Source organism: Meles meles, chromosome X (genome assembly GCF_922984935.1).
Source record: "Meles meles chromosome X, mMelMel3.1 paternal haplotype, whole genome shotgun sequence".
Lineage (NCBI taxonomy): Eukaryota > Metazoa > Chordata > Mammalia > Carnivora > Mustelidae > Meles > Meles meles.
The window spans coordinates 11,593,438-11,613,851 of NC_060087.1; the positions used below are offsets into that span (position 1 = coordinate 11,593,438).

Consider the following 20,414-nt stretch of genomic DNA (forward strand, 5'->3'; position numbering starts at 1 on the left):
AATCAGATAATGTTACAAACAAATCCACTATCAGGAGGTTCTGGCCTCTGTGTAGCTTCCATGCCTCTCTTCCTGCCTGGGGTCGGCACAGAGGAAACTGCCATTTCTGTAGGTCCAAAGTAGCAGTTTCAAACAGTTCAACCTAATAAGAGAGGGCACGGACCCCAAGATCTGCATTTTCTCTTGTGCCCAGGAGAATTTTCTTCTACTTGCTTCCTGTTTCAGGGTGGTGCCTTGGGTGACTAAAGCCACAGTAGGTGAACTGCCAGAAAAGTGGGCAAGGATGTAGTAATTCTTCAAATCCACTGCATTCTGCAACCCCGGGGGCAGAGCACCTCACAGCAGTCAGCCCACCTCTCCGCCAGTCACCTGCACACTGAAGTAGTTTTCATCCCTACTTTGCAAAATTCACCTTGTCAGGAGCTTTTGCACAATTGTCTCTTCAGTCCTCTTGATGAGAAGGACACAAAGCCATGGGGCTGGCTTAGCAGGCTCACAAGAGAGTGACAGAATCACCAACGCAATGAAAGAGACCCAGGGAAGAAACTGACCATGTGGGGATAGAAGCTCCCGAGACTCCTAAAATAGCAGAAACTCTACCTAAGAAGCAGGGGTTGGACCCAAAAGGGACGAAATGCATCATATGTTCTTCTTGGCTTGAAACGGGGCTGACTTGCAAAGGGCTCTCTGTGAGTAAGCATGGAGATCTATATTAATACTCCTAGTGGGCTGATCGATTTTCACTTCGACTAAAAATGAAATCAATCAAGGGTCTAAAGAAAGAAAATTGAGAGACAAGGAAGACATGTTGCATCCAGGCTCACATGTCTGGGGGTAAACAAGAAAGACTTCAGGTGAGTTCTGAAAATGAGCAATGGGTATAGAGAAAACCTTAAAATAAACCGATAGAAATAGCAGAGGTTAATGAAAGGGCATAATAAACTTTGGCATAGTTTCCTTGCCGAGGGAAGAGAGAACATTTTCCAGCTGCACTGGAGACGGGCATTTACCTGTAAACCAGTAGAAAGTACAATTTAAGAAAATTAGCGATTTTTAATACTTACCTTGTTCTCCACCTGGACATTGTCACCTTCCCCCAGCACTGCTGTGTGATGAGGCTCTATTTTCTGTTGTGCATCCTTAGGTCCTACAAAGAAGATGACCCATGAAATCAAACATTCTTTATAGTACATTTATCACATGCTTACAAACATGGTTAACTCCATAGCACCATAATACTCATCTCAACCTCAGACTTAAGAGACTTAGGAGTCTCTGTATATCTCTTGGTTTATTATACCTGTAAGTACTAAAGTCTGAAACTGGCTAGTTTCCAATGCAGAAAAAAACAAGGAGGTGAATCCTGCATCGTGTTTCCACTTACAATTTCAGTGGCAGGCCTAACAGTTCAATTCATAAGCAAAGTCGTTGGCATTACATGCTAATAAGAACGCTTCCTTGAGCAAATTATACACACCTCCTAGGAATTAAGCATACTTGGGAAAATTAGTAAATGCTATCATTAATTCCTACCAACAGTATTTATGGAACACCCATAAGTGCCTAGTTCTATGAGAAAATCCAAAGAAGATCAAAGCCTTTTTTTTGTTTTTTTTTTAAAGTAGGCTCCACGCCCAACGTGGGGCTCGATGGAACTCATGATCCTGAGAAGCAAGAATCGCAAACTCTACTGAGTGAGCCAGCTGGGCACCTCTCAGGCTCCTTTTACACAAGTAACTCAAATCTCAGTGGGAGAAACTAAATATATTTTCATAAAAAAATCAGAGAGTAACTCCCTTGAAAAATAAGTATGTGGGATAGCTACTGCACTTTGAACAACGCTCTGTGCTAAAGGCTATGTTGGGGGGGGTGTCTTCAGGATGGCTACGTTCCTACCCCTTCTATAATGAGACTGACAGATGAAATACAAATGAAATCGTGTCCTAGTACAACAGTAAAATAATGAGCGAAGTTCAATGAGAGAACGGGGCTGTAGAGGCTAACTCAGGTCTAGGGGCCCTAAGGATTTGTCATGGAGGAATTGACTTGAACAGAGTTTTGCAGGATTACAGAGATCTACACCATGTAAAGCTAGGGGATAGGGCATCCCAGACAAGACAACAGCCTGTGTGAAGCTGAGGTGTGGGGAACATGCAGGGCATCTCTAGGGGAAGTGTGACCTGTCCACTACTGCTGTGACATTCCTTTGGGAAGAATGATGAAAATGGAGACTGGCTTCAGATCAAGAAAAGATTCGGAAGCCATGCTTATCCACATAAAGTGGGGGGCCTCTGAGGACAGAGTGGGATGTGAAATGGTCAGATCTGTGTCTTGGGGACATAACACTGGGAGCAGAGCATAGAACAGATTGAGGAGGCAAGAATGAAATTAGCATGACCTGTTAGGGGTTTCCTGCTACAGTCTCAATGAAAATGAATTACGGTCTGGGGGTGCCTGGCAGGCTCATTCGGTTACACTGCTGACTTTGGCTCAGGTTCGGATCTCAGGGTCCTGGGATCAAGCCCTGCATCGGGCTCCATGCTCAGTGGGGAGTCTGCTGGTCCTTTTCCCTCACCCTCTCCTTCTGCCCCTACCCCCATCTTGTGCGCACACAGGCGCGCTCTCCCCCACCTCAAATGGATAAATAAAATCTTTTAAAAAAAGAAGAAGAAGAAGAAAATCAAGTACAGTGTGAACTAGGAGAGTGGGATGGATTTCGGAGGCAGAGTTAAGAAAGAATCTAAAGGATTTGGCAACAGTGGGAGAGAGGAGACCTCCCACCTAGGATCCTCACTAGGAACATGATAATATAGCGACCAGATGACAGCTATGTTTCTGCACGAGGGTAGGGACTGGAAAAGCTACATGGGCTGGAATAGTCACAGGAGGCTGGAGATAGGAGGTGGAATTTGGGCTAGTTCTTTCAGTTGGGTAAAAAAACCAAGACATGCAAATGGACAACAGAGAGAAGGTACCAAGCAGGGAGAGAAGCCCATAGAGATGCCTAAGAGGGATACACCTTAAGGACATTTGAAGACATAATCTGGGCAACCCCCTGACATGTTAAAGCTAAAGCTGAATAATCAATTAGGGGATGCTTATTTAAATGAAAACAACAGCTTGAGGAATTACTATATAAACAGACACATAATTTGTGAATTTTGTGAATACTGGAGCCCAAACATAGTAATTTTTTTTCCCCCTGAGGGAAAGCCTCCCTTCTACCTCCACTTTGGAGATCACCCATGTGAGCAACAAGGCTCATTTTGATGCTTGCAAATGTGAAATAGGATTCTAACCAACCGAAAGTTCTTTTTTAAAGATTTTTATTTATTTATATTTCAGAGATCACAAGTAGGCAGAGAGGCAGGCAGAGAGAGGGAGGGGGAAGCAGGATCCCTGCTGAGCAGAGAGTCCGATGTGGGGCTCGATCCCAGGACCCTGAGATCATGACCTGAGCCAAAGGCAGAGGCTTAACCGACTGAGCCACCCAGGCACCCCCTGACCCCCACCACGAGCAAGAGTTCTTAACCTGGGGTCAATGCAGTCCTAGGACCCATGGCTAGAACTCAGAGCAATTGCTGGAAGGCAGACAAAAACTTTCTTTTCACAAACATGGAGTTGAGATGCAGCCTTTCCTTTGGTCATGAGTGTAGCCAACAACCACTGTAGTATTGGCTGGGCCGCTGACTCTGTCTCCAGTAGAGATCACAGGTGTTTTCCCCTCCCGTTACAGTGCCATGGCCATCTCAAAACACCCTTCATGGGAATCAGTGCTGAGAACGTAGAGTAGAGCTGCTGCTCCATGGTGTTCTTTCAGATGTCATCCAAAAAGCATACCTAGAACTCTACTGCAAACTTCTGCTTTTAACGTTTTAATGGTTTCATTGAATTAAAAACAGCAACAACAACAACAACAATGTTCAAGAGGTGGAGACTTGGCAAATGCCAAAAGCGTCCATGGCACAAAAGAAGATTAAGAACCTCTGTCCCAGAAGAAGGGGTGTGTTAGTCAATGTTTAACACTAGATTTCAGATAAAGGGCTAATATCCAAAATCTATAAAGAACTTATCAAACTCAACACTCAAAGAACAAATAATCCAATCAAGAAATGGGCAGAAGACAGGAACAGTCATTTCTGCAAAGAAGACATCCAAATGGCCAACAGACACATGAAACAGTGCTCAACGTCACTCAACAGCAGGGAAATACAAATAAAAATCACAGTGAGGGGCGCCTGGGTGGCTCAGTGGGTTAAGTCTCTGCTTTTGGCTCAGGTCATGATCCCAGGGTGCTGGGATCGAGCCCCGTATTGGGCTCTCTGCTCAGCGGGGAGCCTGCTTCCCTTTGCCTCTCTCTGCCTACTTGTGATCTCTCTCTGTCAAATCAATAAATAAGATCTTTTAAAAAGAATTAAAAAAAAAAAAACCACAGTGAGATACCACCTCACACCAGTCAGAATGGCTAAAATTAACAAGTCAGGAAACAACAGATGTTGGTGAGGATGCAGAGAAAGGGGAACCCTCCTACACTGTTGGTGGGAATGCAAGCTGGTGCAACCACTGTGGAAAACAGCATGGAGGTTCCTCAAAAAGTTGAAAATAGAGCTACCCTATGACCCAGCAATCGCACTACTGGGTATTTACCCTAAAGATACAAATGTAGTGATCCGAAGGGACACGTGCACCTGAATGTTTATAGCAGCAATGTCCACAGTAGCCAAACTATGGAAAGAACCTAGATGTCTGTCAACAGATAAATGGATAAAGAAGATGTGGTTTATATATACAATGGAATACTATGCAGCCATCAAAAAATGAAATCTTGCCATTTGGAGTAATGTGGATGGAACTAGAGGGTATTATGCTAAGTTATCTAAGTCAATCAGAGAAAGACAATTATCACATGTTCTCTCTGATATGAGGAATTTGAGAGGCAGGGTGGGGGGCTTGGAGAGTAGGGAAGGAAAAAATGAAACAAGATGGGCCTGGGGAGGGAGACAAACCATAAGAGACTCTTAATCTCAGGAAACAAACTGAGGGTTGCTGAGCAGGAAGGTGGGGTAGGGATGAGGTGGTGGGGTGATAGACACTGGGGAGGGTATGTGCTATGGTGAGTGCTGTGAATTGTGTAAGACTGATGATTCACAGACTATACCCCTGAAACAAATAATACATTATATGTTAATTTTAAAAAGAAACAGGGGCGCCTGGGTGGCTCAGTGGTTTAAGTCTCTGCCTTCGGCTCAGGTCATGATCTCAGGGTCCTGGGATCGAGCCCCGCATCGGGCTCTCTGCTCAATGGGGAGCCTGTTTCTCCCTCTCTCTCTGCCTGCCTCTCTGCCTACTTGTGACCTCTCTTTCTGTCAAATAAATAAATAAAATATTTTAAAAAAAAGAAATAAAAAAAGAATTTGAGAAAAAGGATTAATGTAAATTTTAAATAGAATTACTGAATAAAATGTTTAACTGAAAAAAAAAACTGGCTTTCAGGGAGGAGTGGGAGAATGAACCCAATTTGTAGCACGTGCTCATTTCTGTGGCATAAAGGCTCCCACTGTGGCCAATTTCAAGTTACCAATGTGAGGTGTGAGGTCAGGGAAGAGGTGTACAATCGGCCCCCTTGAGCCAGCGACAGCTGGCCCCGCACACCACTAAAGGTCCTTTCTCTATTGAAGATTTAGGTCAGCAGGGGCCATGGAAGTGAACGAGAGGCCACCGTGGACTTTCTACTCATGCACGGATTTGGCAATAGAACAGAGGTCTGGGAGTCTAAGAATAATCTCACTTAGAACTGGGTAATATCTTTAATTGTGTGATGAAGAAGCATTTTATTAAGGATGCTTTACTGAGATGCCCTGGGGGCAATGGACCATGTATTTTATCTTCAACTCATTCATACAAAACACCCAAATACGTTACCCACAAGGTCTACTCCTGGCCTCTCATTTTAGAGGGAACATTTTAGAATGTTCCACAGAACAGAAGCCCCAACAACTTCTACAGCACCTCTCCTGTCGTTATGGAGTGGGCTGGCGAGGGACAACTCTCCAATAATGCAGAACTGGGTTCCTCTGCACCAATGAGCTCGCAAGGGAGCTCATTCCCGGGTCTATGAGCAAACGCGAAATTAGAAACAAAGAGTTCGTGTTTTCCTGAGAACGCCAATCGTCACTTTATTTGGAACACCATTTCTGCCCACCCTCTTTGCTGCTCAAGGGGAGGAATCACAGTGCTGATTCTGAAGAGACTATGTGAAATGCTCCAGCTTATGGCTGACCTTCATTGTAGATGCTGGAGTCAGGTTTCCAGGTCATTCTAACTGTACGTTATTGCTTCTATATTGTTTTAGGAAATGTTTAAAACAGGATCCCCCAAAGCAAAGACTGCTTCTGTCATCTTATCGTTTCTATGCTATTTCACCCACCTGGTTATCTCCTGAACCTAAAATTAGTTGCAAAGAAAATATACTTTATTGTGTTTGACTACTTTCAATTATACCAGAGCCAAATCAGATACTAAATAGTTTCCATCGAGAAGCTTCGCCAAGAATGTTGACTCTAAGAGGGCAGTGAAGGAAGATGTACTGGAAAACAATTGAACTGCAAATAGTTTGGTTTGCCAAAACAGTCCTGAAAGGGCAAAATACTTTAACACATATTTTCAAGTTAGTGCCGCGGTTTCAGTGTGTGATTAATCGCTGGGCAACTTTTCCCCAGATGCCCGATTTCCTTTCTCTTGTCTTTACAAGGACGCCCGTGCCAGTGATGGGCCGTTCTACCCGCGTTGGCACTTCCACTAGAGTCTGATTTCCTCAATTTTGTATGTACAGTCGAAGCCCCCTTATCTGATGCAATCAGGATCATTAACTGGAAAAGACAGTCAACTGCCTCCGACATTTTTTAAAAAAGCGCAACTGTGCATACATTTGCCAATTTTTAGAAATACAGTCAAGTGGGTCAGCTGATTGGACTGAAGCCCTGTCTCTCCAAAGAGTACATGACTGCAACCACTGAAATCCTTCTTGATTACTAGTTGCTCCCATTCTTTTTCTTTAATCTTTTTTTTTAAAGATTTTATTTATTTATTTATTTATTTATTTATTTATTTATTTATTTGACAGATAGAGGTCACAAGTAGGCAGAGAGGCAGGCAGAGAGAGAAGGGGAAGCAGGCTCCCCGCTGAGCAGAGAGCCCGATGTGGGGCTCGATCCCAGGACCCCGGGATCATGACCCGAGCAGAAGGCAGAGGCTTTAACCCACTGAGCCACCCAGGAGCCCCTCTTTTTCTTTCATCTTTCCCATTCTAATTCAAAAGCTCTTTTTTAGCAATTCACTTATACAAAGCATTTGGCTGAATTCTAAAAATACCGACTCTTCTTTTTTTTTTTTAAAGATTTTATTTATTTGAAAGATCGCAGGAATGGGGAGTGATGGGGAGGGGAAGAGGCAGAGGGAGAGGGAGAAGCAGGCTCCCTGCTGAGCAGGGAACCTGACCCTGGGGCTCGATCCCTGGACCTGGATCAGGACTTGAGCTGGATCAGGACTTGAGCTGAAGAGAGACGCTTAACAGACTGAGCCCAACTCTTTTGATACCTACTTCATTAATTTAGATATTGCTTAATTAAAGTGCCTCATTGCAATCACAACTGCCTTTAAAGCTCAATTTGGTTGCAGGGAGTAGCAATGGGCAAGCAGACCAGGGTTGCTCATTATCCTGGGTTTCAAAGCACCTCACGGAAGGTATTCCTCATGGAAGGAACACATTGCTCAGTCCAGTTCATTCTAGGTGAGTGGAGGTCAATTCGGAGGGCTTCTAGCATTTCTCCCCTTTTACTGAGATCCAGGGTCCGTGTCAAACTTAGTACCACCCAGAACCAGAAGCAAAGGGCTGAGCACAAACTAAGCATGAATAAATACTTACTTAAGTGAGTCTGACACATTTCACTACCTTCATAATAAGCCAGTTAGGTGTCATTTCAATAACCACAGACAAATATTTTTAGATTCCTAAATATACTTTCTCAGCCAAACAGTATATGCGATACTGGTCCCTCTAGGAGACTGACATCCAAGCTGATAAACCGTCCCACGCCGGAGGGCTACGGGATATAAAGTCCTCTATCTGTGTTAATGTCTAATGCCATTTTCATCTCAGCGCCAGGGAAGGGGTTTAGCACCAGTTTACTTGGCATCTATTGGCTTTCTGACTGTGTGGTTTTCAGTTTCTTTGTTTCAGCTGAGGGCTGGCCAAAGGACTTGATGCCTCAGTAGAAGATGATTGTCAAAGATCTCACTCCAGTAATGTCATGTTGAAACCTCCACCTGTCCTTACTCAAAACTTACCAATGTCTGTCTTTTAAGAACTTCCAGCATCAATTAATATTTTGAGTCCACCTGAATCTCCATTTTATGGAATCTCCCCAGATTACTTTCTCAACCCAAATGGCAGTCTCTTTATTCCAGCTCAATGCACACTTATAACATCTATTCCAACAGAATGGAGGTGCACGGCATTTTGGAAAAGACAATTACTTGCTTATTGGTTCCTGCCATCTGTGGTTTGCTGGTGCCATCCAGGTTTCAAAAGCAATATAAAATTGAGGCAGTAGGGGCGCCTGGGTGGCTCAGTGGATTAGGCCGCTGCCTTCGGCTCGGGTCATGATCTCAGGGTCCTGGGATCGAGCCCCACATCAGGCTCTCTGCTCCGCGGGGAGCCTGCTTCCTCCTCTCTGTCTGCCTGCCTCTCTGCCTACTTGTGATCTCTCTCTCTGTCAAATAAATAAATAAAATCTTTAAAAAAAAATTGAGGCAGTAAAGTCAGAACGCGTTTTCTGGATTCTCTCATATAGATTTTATACATCAGTACATATTTAAGAGCTATCCGGCTTTGTCTTTTTGCCTCTGGTGATTTGTTCTTGCCCTTTTGTTTTTCTCATTAACATCTCCATGGGGGTGGTAGGAGGGAGGGAGGAAGATAAAATTCAAATGAGATCATTTGGCCAGTCACCGATTGGCTAAAGCAGAGTCCCCAGAGGCCGGTAAGCGAGCTGGATTCTCTCCACTGTCCAGTTTACCCTGGACAGATGCAAGTCCGCTCCAAGGCTGCAACTGTGACCCCATTTCCTGCCAGATGTTTTGTACAAGTAGCCCACAGTCAGGAGAGGGGACCAGGGCAGTGACGAGAAACGGCTCAGAAACCTCCTGCCTTCTCAAGAAAAACAAAGGGACGTATAGATCATTCTTACCCCTTCAGTTGTTGAGCTTTTGACTTGTTAAATTCTTGGACTAAAGGTCTGCTAGGAAACAGGGCTCTAACTACTGATGAAAACAGGTTTTGAGTGGGTGCCTGGGTGGCTCAGTCAGTTAAGCCTCTGCGTTTGGCTCAGAGAACAGGATGGAGCCCAAGTTGGGGTTCCCTGCTTAGCGGGGAGCTGGCTTCTCCCTCTGCCCTTCCCCCTGCTCCTGCCCACACAGGCGCACAGGCACACTCTTCCTCTCAAATAAAATCTTTAAAAAAATAATTTTATTTATTTATTTGGCACAGAAACTCAGCAAGAGAGGGAACACAAGCAGGGGGAGTGGGAGAGAGAGAGAAGCAGGCTTCCCGCTGAGCATGGAACCTGATGCGGGGGCTCGATCCCAGGACCCGATCTCAGGACCCGATCCCAGGACTCTGGGATCATGACCTGAGCTGAAGGCAGATGCTTAACCACTGAGCCACCCAGGCGCCCCCTAAAATCTTAAAAACAGGTGTTTTGTTAAAAAAAGATTTTATTTATTTATTTGAGAGAGAATGAGTGAGAGAGATGAGAGAGGAGAAGGTCAGAGGGAGAAGCAGACTCCCCAAGGAGCTGGGAGTCCGATGCGGGACTCGATTCTGGAAGTCCAGGATCATGACCTGAGCCCAAGGCAGTCGCTCAACCAACTGAGCCACCCAGGCGCCCTAAGAACAGGTTTTGAAGGGAAGAGGATGAGGGGATGGGCAAAATGGGTGAAGGGAAGCAGGAGGTAGGTACAGGCTTCTAGTTACAGAAGTACTAAATCACAGGGATGAAGTGTGCAGCATTCACAATCAATCAATCAATCAATCAAAAAATTGGGTGGGGGGAGGCACAGCATGGGGAATACGGGCCTTGATATCAGAATAGTGTTGGATGGCGACAGCTGGGAGCGCCAGGTGTGGTGAGCACAGCATCACCTACAGACCTGTTGAATCTCTACGTGGTGCCCCTGAAACTAATGTCACGGGCGCGTCAACGATACTCTGAATAACAAAACAGGTTTTGCAGATTATTTGTTAACCTTTTTCTCCGCATCATCCTCCACACCACCATTTAAACCAAAATCAAATAGGAGCTTTTGTAGCGTTCCAGAAGCTAAGAAAGTTTTCTACCTCTGTAGAGGGTTGAAATGTATCAGAATAATAGCATTTTGTGACACATGAAAAAGACATGCAATTCACGCTTCAGTGGCCACCACAGGGCTTCTGGATTACTGGATTACTGCAGCTGCTTTTGTGTGGGGAGGGCTGGAAAGAGTCCTTGACAATGAAAACTGTCTGGTCCACAGAGACGAAAGTATTTATTATCTTGTTGGCCTTTATAACAAGTTTGCTGCCCCTGCCTTTTCTCATTCTACACAAACATTTCTGCTCTCCTTACCACCTCGGAATTCACGAGCTCCCTTTGTTACTTTCCATTTGTGCAGGTTATTTTGTTTCTCTTGAAATCCTAAATTAACGGGCACTTCTATCACAAAAACCAGTCTTGACTCTCCCCGTGTATCAAGTACGTTGTGATACTCAAGATTTTCAAAAGCTCTTCAAACAGTTGATGCTTCGCCTCTTTCAGACAGTCAATAGAGTTTAATTGTGATACTTGTGATATTACTACTAATTTTTCTCGTGTTTTTTTTTTTTTCGAATGCTGAAAGAAATGAATTTTGCTTCTGACCTGTAATTGAAAAGCTATTCAGTGAAAGAGGAACTAAGGCCATTTTTACTGTATAAAATCAAAATACATGGATTTGTATTACCACTATTTTCCAGGAGAGGAATTTGAGGCAACTGAACTCTTTCAGAGATTATGAAGAATGTTTTAAGTGGCTCTGGGAGTCGCCTTCAAGTTCAGAGCAGATGTTATCAATCAGGCAGCCGTTGGGGCTGTATTGCTCCAGGAGGTGGCCATGTTGGGGCCCTGTGAGGTTAAGTGGCACGTATCACTGTCATGAGGGGCAGGGAGGGGGAAGCTGGTTCTCTTAGTTTCGGTTTTCCCAGCAGCACTGTCTGGGATGCATATTTAAGGGCAAGGAATTTACCCGAAGCTGGACACAGGCAACAACCGTCCAGGAACTGAGAGAGTTAGGTCAGGGGAAGAGGACAAAGAAGAGTGTGCTATCAAGCCTGTGCCCACTGTGGGCGGCTGGGACATAAACCCATGGGGAAAGGCTTGGAAAGGCCTCACAACACACAGCCTTCCATTATCCCACCTCAGGGATGAGGTAGCTTCTGGAAATGTCAATTCCCCCAGCACCTCTATCCTGCCCTGTTTGGGGCAAAGAGAGCAGCCTTCCCCATTTCAGAGACAGCTTCAGGCCATGAGACACAGATAGCCTGGTGAGTCGGGAGTTGTCAGTGGGCACCGTGGAGATGAGGCCTCGGGGGTGTGGGGAGGGCACCTACAGCATCTGCGACGGCAGTGTTCCGTCGGGCCCACGTAGAGACGTGCCTGACCCCTGTGCCGCTTCCAGGATGACAGGGCAGGTGGGGAGAGAGGCAGCAGGAGCCAGCCTACAGGCTAGACTCGGAAAGACAAGTTCGATGGTGGGGCTGCCGAGTTGTCACTGTAGAAAGATTATGGAGTGCGGCATGGGAAAGGGGACTGGGGAGTCCTTGGTTCTGGTCCCAGGTCCACCAACGCATAATCGTGGCAAGTTATATAACTTCCATTAGACTTTACTTTTGTCATCTATAAAATGACAGTGGGTTGAGTCTTCAATGGCCCTCCTAGACTAGACACGTATACAACCCTTAAAATAAGGGAAGACCGACTTTGAGATTTCTCAGCAGCACCTGGGACTGCAAACTCACCTCCTTCCGCCTCCCAGGAGAAAGATTCCTGCTCCCCTTAGCCCGTTAGAGCCCCATCCATCTATCAGCACAGAGATCGCCAACCTCTTAACAAGGATGTCAGTCCACATGATCATGCCTGGACCTTACATCCACACACAGGCCAGAGTAAAATGGTGGCTGTCGTGCGTTCATATTCCCCTCCCTCACTGAACATGCCGGAAGCTGAGACGTGCCCTGTCCTGGCCTTCCAGGACATACTAGGATGTAGAGAGGGCTGGTGCCGGACAAGAAGGCAGCACAGTACTGCTTTCTCCCCCCTTCAGTCCTTCAAATTACAGTGCAGTTGAATCCAAACAACATTATCATCACTTACCAATATACACATTTCCAGATATGGTATAAATGAAGCTTGTCCATCCTGAAAAAGAACCAGCAATGTTAAAAGGTTAGTGTCCATAATGCCAAAAGGAACAAAGATATAATAATATATTCAACCAATCTCTAGGAAATATAAATACATCTAACAGATATGAAAGATAAATTGAGATGAAATCCTTTATTTTCTCTTAGATGCACAGTTAAAATTTAAACTTCTGCGAGCTGTTAAAAACACACACTCCCACATGTGTGCGTGCATGGACACACATATACACGTACGCCTAAAAGTAAAGGATTTGGCCCACCATGTTTTAGTCCACCCAAGTAGGCAGTATACAGCTCCCCCAACTACACAGCCATATGCCAACAGCTGTATTAACAAACCATCCCCTCCAGTTTTAATGTCCCAGTCTGGCTTATCTTTAGTTCATTGTATATCCGGGTAGTTTCAAGTGCGAAGAAAACTCTAGGAACACACTTTTCTTAGTTGTACTTGAGTGTCTAGTGAACTCATTCCTCTTCATCTATCCTAAAATGGAGGATCAGTTCCAGGGATTTGGGGATGCACAATCTTAGGGGTACACGTGGGGCTCAGATGGTCTGTGTACTCGCTGGAACTGCGTACCCAATTTTTCAAGTGTGTGCACTTTTTTGTGACGTTATACAGCATTCAGCAGACTCCCACTGTGACCCATGGGGTCTCGAGCTCAGAATCACAGACAACCTACCTCTTGCTCTCCCAGTGCGAGGCAGCACTGGGTTTCCATGGGTCTTCGTACCCATGACCCACAAGGGATGCTGCAGGGCCACAGGGAGACCTGAATCCAGGAATGGCAAACTCCAAACAGAAGCAGGACATCACCTGTGAGCCTTCAGTGGAAAACGAGAAGATGTGGGATGGTAGAGTTCCAGGTGGAAGGGCAGGGCCCAGACTGAAGCCAGTGTGAGTCACCGCAGTGACACAGGGAACAAAGCAAAGGCAGGTGTGGAAGGATCACAGAGGACAACATATATTCTAGGGTTGCGGGTGCAAGGCCAGGCAGGTTGAAACACACACGAGAGAAGGTGTAACTGATAACACTCGACATCCACTGAGTCTGGTTAAGAAAATCCAACAGATGGCGAAACAAACCAAGACACTTAGGCAGACGCCAGAGAAGGTCTTTTCACCCTCTCACTGCCCAGTTTTTCCTCTTTGAGATTTCACCAGCCTCAGCTGAAGGCCTCTGGAAGTAATTCGACTTGCTGATGGCTCACTCCCCCTTGTTCTCCCTTATGTCCCGACCCACATGCTCAGTCACCATGCACGTAGCCGACAACACTCACTCCCGCACATGCGCTGTGGGCGGAGTCACTGGGATGAAGAAGGCCCACCTGGAATGTGTGAGTTGTGCAATTTGGCGAAGGGAGGTTCGTGATGCCGAAAGCCCAGGCCAATGATCCACAGCCCACTTCCATGTGTTATCGGGGTGGGCCGGGCTCTATTACAGAACAGCCCTCTCTGCTTTCTCATGGTGGCTCAGCCTCTCCAGTCCTACTGGGCCTGATGCGAACCGTAATTCTGCAACAAAACCTCTTTCCTCGCTGATTTTTTATTTAAAAAAAAAAAAAATCCACCACTGAACGTTGTTTACATTGATTTTTCAAAGTGCAAATGCCTTTGCTGTGTTTCTCTGATTATTAAAAAAAACCCTCATACACATAAATTTCAAACATATTTTAAGACTTGGAAGTGTGCAATATCTAAATTGAAAATCTTTCTGAAATCTTAATCCTTGGCCCAACATCAATACTGTTAGCAATTTGATATTTTATCTTTTTGCAGTTTTTTTGTTTTCTGTGCTATATATCATTTGCTTAAAAGCCTGAACAAACTCAATGTTCTATTCTGAATACCTTTCCATGTCAAAACAGAGAAATAACTCATCCTCAGGAAAGACTGCAAAGCATTCCAGTGTAAGGACGTGTCATAATTTACGCACACAACCAAGCCCCTCTTTGTGCTGGAAAGGTACTAAAAAATTAATGGCTTCTGAGTTCGACAAAACCTCAAAGCTCTCAATTGCTCCACTGGGTTTTTAACTGAGGTTTACTGTGATTGTCCTAATCTCATTTCCTCTCTGCCCTCTGTGTTTCATTACTACTCACCCTCCAAACAGAAAACTACTCCACACAGAATTGTCATTGGCCTGTTTTCTGTTTTATCTTTATACATGATCCAGAAGGATCAAACATTTGCTCGAAGTCATGGCCAGGTCAAGGGAGTACATGCATTCACCTATGTTTGCCCCTTGCAAAAGTCTTCTATTAGCTTACAGAGCCTATCCTCACCAGCAGTAACAAAATTCATGTTACTGGGGGGAAGGCACACAGCATTAGAGGGAATGGAGTCAAAACAGGGGGCGAGGGGGGCGGGAACTGCCTTTCTTCCTTCTTTTTAACATGCTGTCCAAGTGCACATGCCCCTGGTAAACCTGAAAGAGGACTTCCAACTACCTATGTTTTGTCCTCAAACTTTCTAATTGATTCCATTCTTTCCAGCTTGTCTCTTGGCTCAGGTAAAAGACCTTGAGGGCAGGGCACGCCCTGATGGGACCTGAAACTACCTCCTCAAGCAGTAAGGACCACCCTGAGCCAGCAAGCCCCCTCCCACGATGGATTTGCCCTTCACTGCCCACCTGCGGGTACCCACCCCACCCGTGTCCCACATTTTCCTTCTATAAGCCGGGATGTATTTTCAGCACTTTGGAGACAATCTTTGAGATACGAGTTTGCAGTATTCCCTGTGTGGGAACAAATGAATAAACTCCTTTCTTGTTTCACCACTACCTCTTTCTCTGCCCTCTTTTGACTACAGTGAAACAAGAGCCCAATTGTGTGAATGCTTCCTATATGTTTAAGAACCAGCACATTTTATTAGAATTCCTTCTCTGCAAGAATAGGATTGCATCAGCAAAGCACTCTTTGGTAAGATTTTGGGTCCTTCTCATCCTTCCCTGCTCCCTCCCCACAACTTTATGTCCTGTACCAGGAATTAATACCATCCCCCCATTTTTATTGCTCTGTCAGAGGTCACAGGCCCTATAGTTTCCTTTCTTCCACCAACGGGGTCTCCAAGCTACTGGGTCAGGGCAGCTGGGAAGCTTTTCCCCTCCCTCAGGCCACGACAGAACAGGGAACGGAGGTCTCATTTCACCTCTGGCTCTGTAGGACGGTTTAATCAATACCACATGTAAGTGGGACTTCCTTTAGTCAAACATTAACAAAAAAGTAAGACTTTTAAATATGAAAATCATTTTCTGTGGCTTCTGCTCTCATTCCCAGGGAGGTTCCTAATTCTTGCCAGTGTCCCTAGTGAGAACTTTTCCTGGCCTGTGTTCCTTGCTTTAACCCAGCTCATTCTCCTCCTGCCTGAGCCGGAGAGTTCCTTATTTCAGTGAATTTTGCAGCTACTCCCTATACATGGGACGTGGGAAACCGAGGCACAAGGGGAAAAAAATGTCCTTAATATTTATAGCCCATGGACAAGTCCTTGAAACAGGCAGAGGGACATTCTTCTAGAAACTCAGATGCGTCACTGTTACTACTCTGCAAGGCAAGAGACAATCTTAACTTGACCCTCAGGATCCTGTAAGTCTACTTTAACATTTAAAAATTCCTTTAGAAGGGTGCGCATGTGTGGTTCAGTGGGTTAAGCCTCTGCCTTCAGCTCAGGTCATGATCCCAGGGTCCTGGGATCGAGCCCCACATCGGGCTCTCTGCTCAGCGGGGAGCCTGCTTCCTCCTCTCTCTCTCTGCCTGCCTCTCTGCCTACCTGTGATCTCTGTCTGTCAAATAAATAAATAAATAAATAAATTCCTTTAGAAGGGCGCGTGTGGGTGGCTCAGTGGGTTAAGCCTCTGCCTTCGGCTCAGGTCATGATCTCAGAGCCCTTCATCGAGCCCTGCATCGGGCTCTCCAACTCAGTGGGGAGCCTGCTTCCTCCCTTCTCTCTCTGCCTACTTGTGATCTCCGTCTGTCAAATAAATACATAAAATGAAAAAAAAAATAAAGAGATTGATTCAAGGATATGGTAGATTAAGTAGGATCACTTTTACTTCCTTTATCTCTACTTTCCCCCCACACCAAGATACATGTTGGCAATCACCCTCCAAGCATATGGCCCACTGATACACATCTGAAGGGTCTCATGATTGAGTTTTTATTAGACAGTAATAAATGACCTTTTCCTAACAACAGCTAGCCCCCTCAACGTCCTGGACATCTTGTCTCTAAAATTTCTTAGAGACTTATGCTCTCCCTAACCACTTCCCAACTTGAAAGTATAGAATCAGTCACCCATCACAACCCCAGTGCCGCTCTTTCTGCCCACAGGTCCTGTCCGCAGGCTTTAATAAAACCACCATTTTGCACTGAAGACATCTCAAGAATTCTTTCTCGGCCATTGCCTCCAAACTCCTCTCCCGCCCCCCGCCCCGCCCACTTCAAGCCACATCACTCATGACAACTCCCCTACCCCTCCATGGCTCTAAGTTCATCTTGGGGAAGTAGCTCCCTCCCCATGGACTTCAAGCCTAGTGGTCTGGGATGGAAGGCGACCCACCTGATCGTCTCTTCCCCCTCTTCACTTAAGCAAATTCCTTTTTTAATTTTTATTTTGAAATAATTTCAGAATACAGAAATGTTACAAAAATAATATAGAGAATTACCATATCCCCCCAACCCAGATTCTCTAAAAGCTTACACATTATCACAATATGCTTCACCAGTCTCTCTAGCAATACGTATCTCTTCTGTTTTGAAATATGTGAACAGGTTTACAGATATGATATCCCTGTACTTGAAATAATTCAATATTGTTAAAAAAAAGAAGTCCGAAATGGAGTCATTTGTCACCCCAAGACAGAAAGCCAAGACTTAAGTACAACTTCTTTATTTGAGAGAGAGAGAGAGAGAGTGCACAGACAAATATGGGGGGGTTCTCAATCAGACTCCCTACTGAGTCTGGAGGCCCACATGGGGTTCAATCTCACGACCCTAAGACCTGACCTGAGCTGAAATCAACAGTCAGACACTTAACTGACTGAGCCACCTTAAGGTGCCCCTTAATTACAACTTTCAACTTCTCCCAAAAATGTGATCTTTTAAGAGTCTCCCAGAAATGCCCTGACCATGCCTAGTGAGGTCATCTGCATGATAAAAACCCTTTGAGGGGGGAGTCCCTTCCCACAAAAAGGAAGATATCCAGAACTGAAATAATCCTTTTTCTTTTGCTAATATCTTGCCGCATCCTTCTACTGCCCTAGAAAAATCTTCCATTTTGTACAACTCCCGGGAGCCCCTGTCTACTTACTAGATGGGAAGCTGCCTCAATCATGAGCTCCGGAATAAAGCCATTCAATCTTCAGATTTACTCAGTTCAATTTTTGTTCTTTAGCAGGATATAGTTCCTAAAAATAAGGATATTTTCCTACATAAACTTTTATAACAATTATGAAACTGATAAAATACCAATGGAAAAATAATACACAGATATCCAAATTGGGCCAAATGTCTCAATAATGCCTTTTATGCCAAACAAAAACAAAAAACAAAACAAAACAAAAAACCAACCAACCAACCACACAAACAAACCCCAAAACAGAAGCCCAGGCCAGGCTCTAATCCTGGGTCACGGGCTGCATTTAGTCCCCACATTGAATCGCCTTCCCTGGGCAACACTTCTTCAATGCTTTTCATTAGAAGCATAGACCAGGAGAGAGGAGTCAAGATGGCAGAGAAGTAGCAGGCTGAGACTACATCAGGTAGCAGGAGATCAGCTCGATAGCTTATCTAAACATTGCAAACACCTACAAATCCAACAGGAGATCGAAGAGAAGAAGAACAGCAATTCTAGAAACAGAAAATCAACCACTTTCTGAAAGGTAGGACTGGCGGAGAAGTGAATCTAAAATGACGGGAAGATAGACCGTGGGGGGAGGGGCTGGCTCCCGGCAAGCGGCAGAGGAACGGAGCACAAAATCAGGACTTTTAAAAGTCTGTTCCACTGAGGGACATTGCTCCAGAGGCTACACCGGGGTGAAGCTCACACGGGGTCAGCGTAGCCCCAGCTCCCGCAGGGTCACAGAAGGATCAGGGGTATCGGAGTGTCACAGAGCTCGCAGGTATTAGAACGGAGAAGCCGGCTGCAGAGACAGAGTCGAGGACTGAACTCTCAGCTCGGGGTTACGTTGAACTGGTCACGGGCTGGGTGAGCTCGGAGCAAGGCTAGAGACTGGGGATACGGGAGTGATTGGGTGCTGTCCTCTGGGGGCGCACTGAGGAGGGGGGCCCCAGGCTCTCGGCTCCTCTGGGCGGGAGACTAGGAGGCCGCCATTTTCATTCCCGTCCTCCGGAACTCCACGGAAAGCGTTCAGGGAACAAAAGGTCCCAAAAGCGAACCCGAGCCGATTACTTAGTCCGGCCACCGGTAAGGGCGGTGCAATCCCGCCTGGGGCAAAGACACTTGAGAGTCACTACAATAGGCCCCTCCCCCAGAAGATCAACAAACTATCCAGCCAGGACGAAGTTCATCTATCAAGGAAAGCAGGTTCAATTCCTAAGAGAGCAGCGCAATTCCAGAGGAGGAGAAAGCAAAGCACGGAACTCATGGCTTTCTCCCCATGATTCTTTAGTCTTGCGGCTAATTCAATTTTTTTTTCTTTTTTCTTTTTTCTTCTTCTGCTAAATTTTTTAAAACTTTTACCCTTTTCTTTTTTAATGTTTTTTGACTAGTTTATCTAAATATATATATTTTTCTTTCTTTTTTATATTTTTTCTTTATTTGTTTTATTTTTTAAATTTTTTTCTGAACCTCTTTTTATCCCCTTTCTCCCCCCCACATTTGGGGTCTCTTCTGATTTGGTTACAGCGCATTTTTCTGGGGTCTTTGCCACCGTTTTAGTATTTTATTTGATCCTTCATATCCTCTTATCTGGACAAAATGACAAGGCGGAAAAAATCACCACAAACAAAAGAACAAGAGGCAGTACCAAAGGCTAGGGACCTAATCAACACTGACATTGGTAATATGTCAGATCAAGAGTTCAGAATGACGATTCTGAACGTTCTAGCCGGGCTCGAAAAAGGCATGGAAGATATTAGAGAAACCCTCTCTGGAGATATAAAAGCCCTTTCTGGAGAAATTAAAGAACTAAAATCTAACCAAGTAGAAATCAAAAAAGCTATTAATGAGGGGCAATCAAAAATGGAGGCTCTCACTGCTAGGATAAATGAGGCAGAAGAAAGAATTAGTGATATAGAAGACCAAATGACAGGGAATAAAGAAGCCGAGCAAAAGAGGGACAAACAGCTATTGGACCATGAGGGGAGAATCCGAGAGATAAGTGACACCATAAGATGAAACAACATTAGAATAATTGGGATTCCAGAAGAAGAAGAAACAGAGAGGGGAGCAGAAGGTCTATTGGAGAGAATTATTGGAGAGAATTTCCCTAATATGGCAAAGGGAACAAGCATCAAAATCCAGGAGATGAAGAGAACCCCCCTCAAAGTCAACAAGAATAGGTCCACACCCCGTCACCTAATAGTAAAATTTACAAGTCTTAGTGACAAAGAGAAAATCCTGAGAGCAGCCCAGGAAAAGAAATCTATAACATACAATGGTAAAAATATTAGATTGGCAGCAGACTTATCCACAGAGACCTGGCAGGCCAGAAAGAGCTGGCATGATATATTCAGAGCACTAAACGAGAAAAACATGCAGCCAAGAATACTCTATCCAGCTAGGCTATCATTGAAAATAGAAGGAGAGATAAAAAGCTTCCAGGACAGGGCGCCTGGGTGGCTCAGTGGGTTAAGCCGCTGCCTTCGGCTCAGGTCATGATCTCAGGGTCCTGGGATCAAGTCCCGCATCGGGCTCTCTGCTCAGCAGGGATCCTGCTTCCCTCTCTCTCTCTCTCTC

The 20,414-nt window shown here is 45.1% G+C and overlaps 1 protein-coding gene across 1 annotated transcript in view; it reads right to left on the minus strand.

Moving 5' to 3' along the window:
* The window catches only part of PIR (pirin), a 420,337-nt gene that overhangs the window by 12,113 nt on the left and 387,810 nt on the right, over positions 1 to 20,414 (minus strand). Inside the window, exons 6-7 of the mRNA XM_045995952.1 lie at positions 12,447 to 12,491; positions 1,065 to 1,147 (exon numbers count right to left, since the gene is read on the minus strand). Coding sequence (XP_045851908.1) covers positions 1,065 to 1,147; positions 12,447 to 12,491 — 128 coding nt within the window. The remainder of the gene's footprint in view (positions 1 to 1,064; positions 1,148 to 12,446; positions 12,492 to 20,414) is intronic.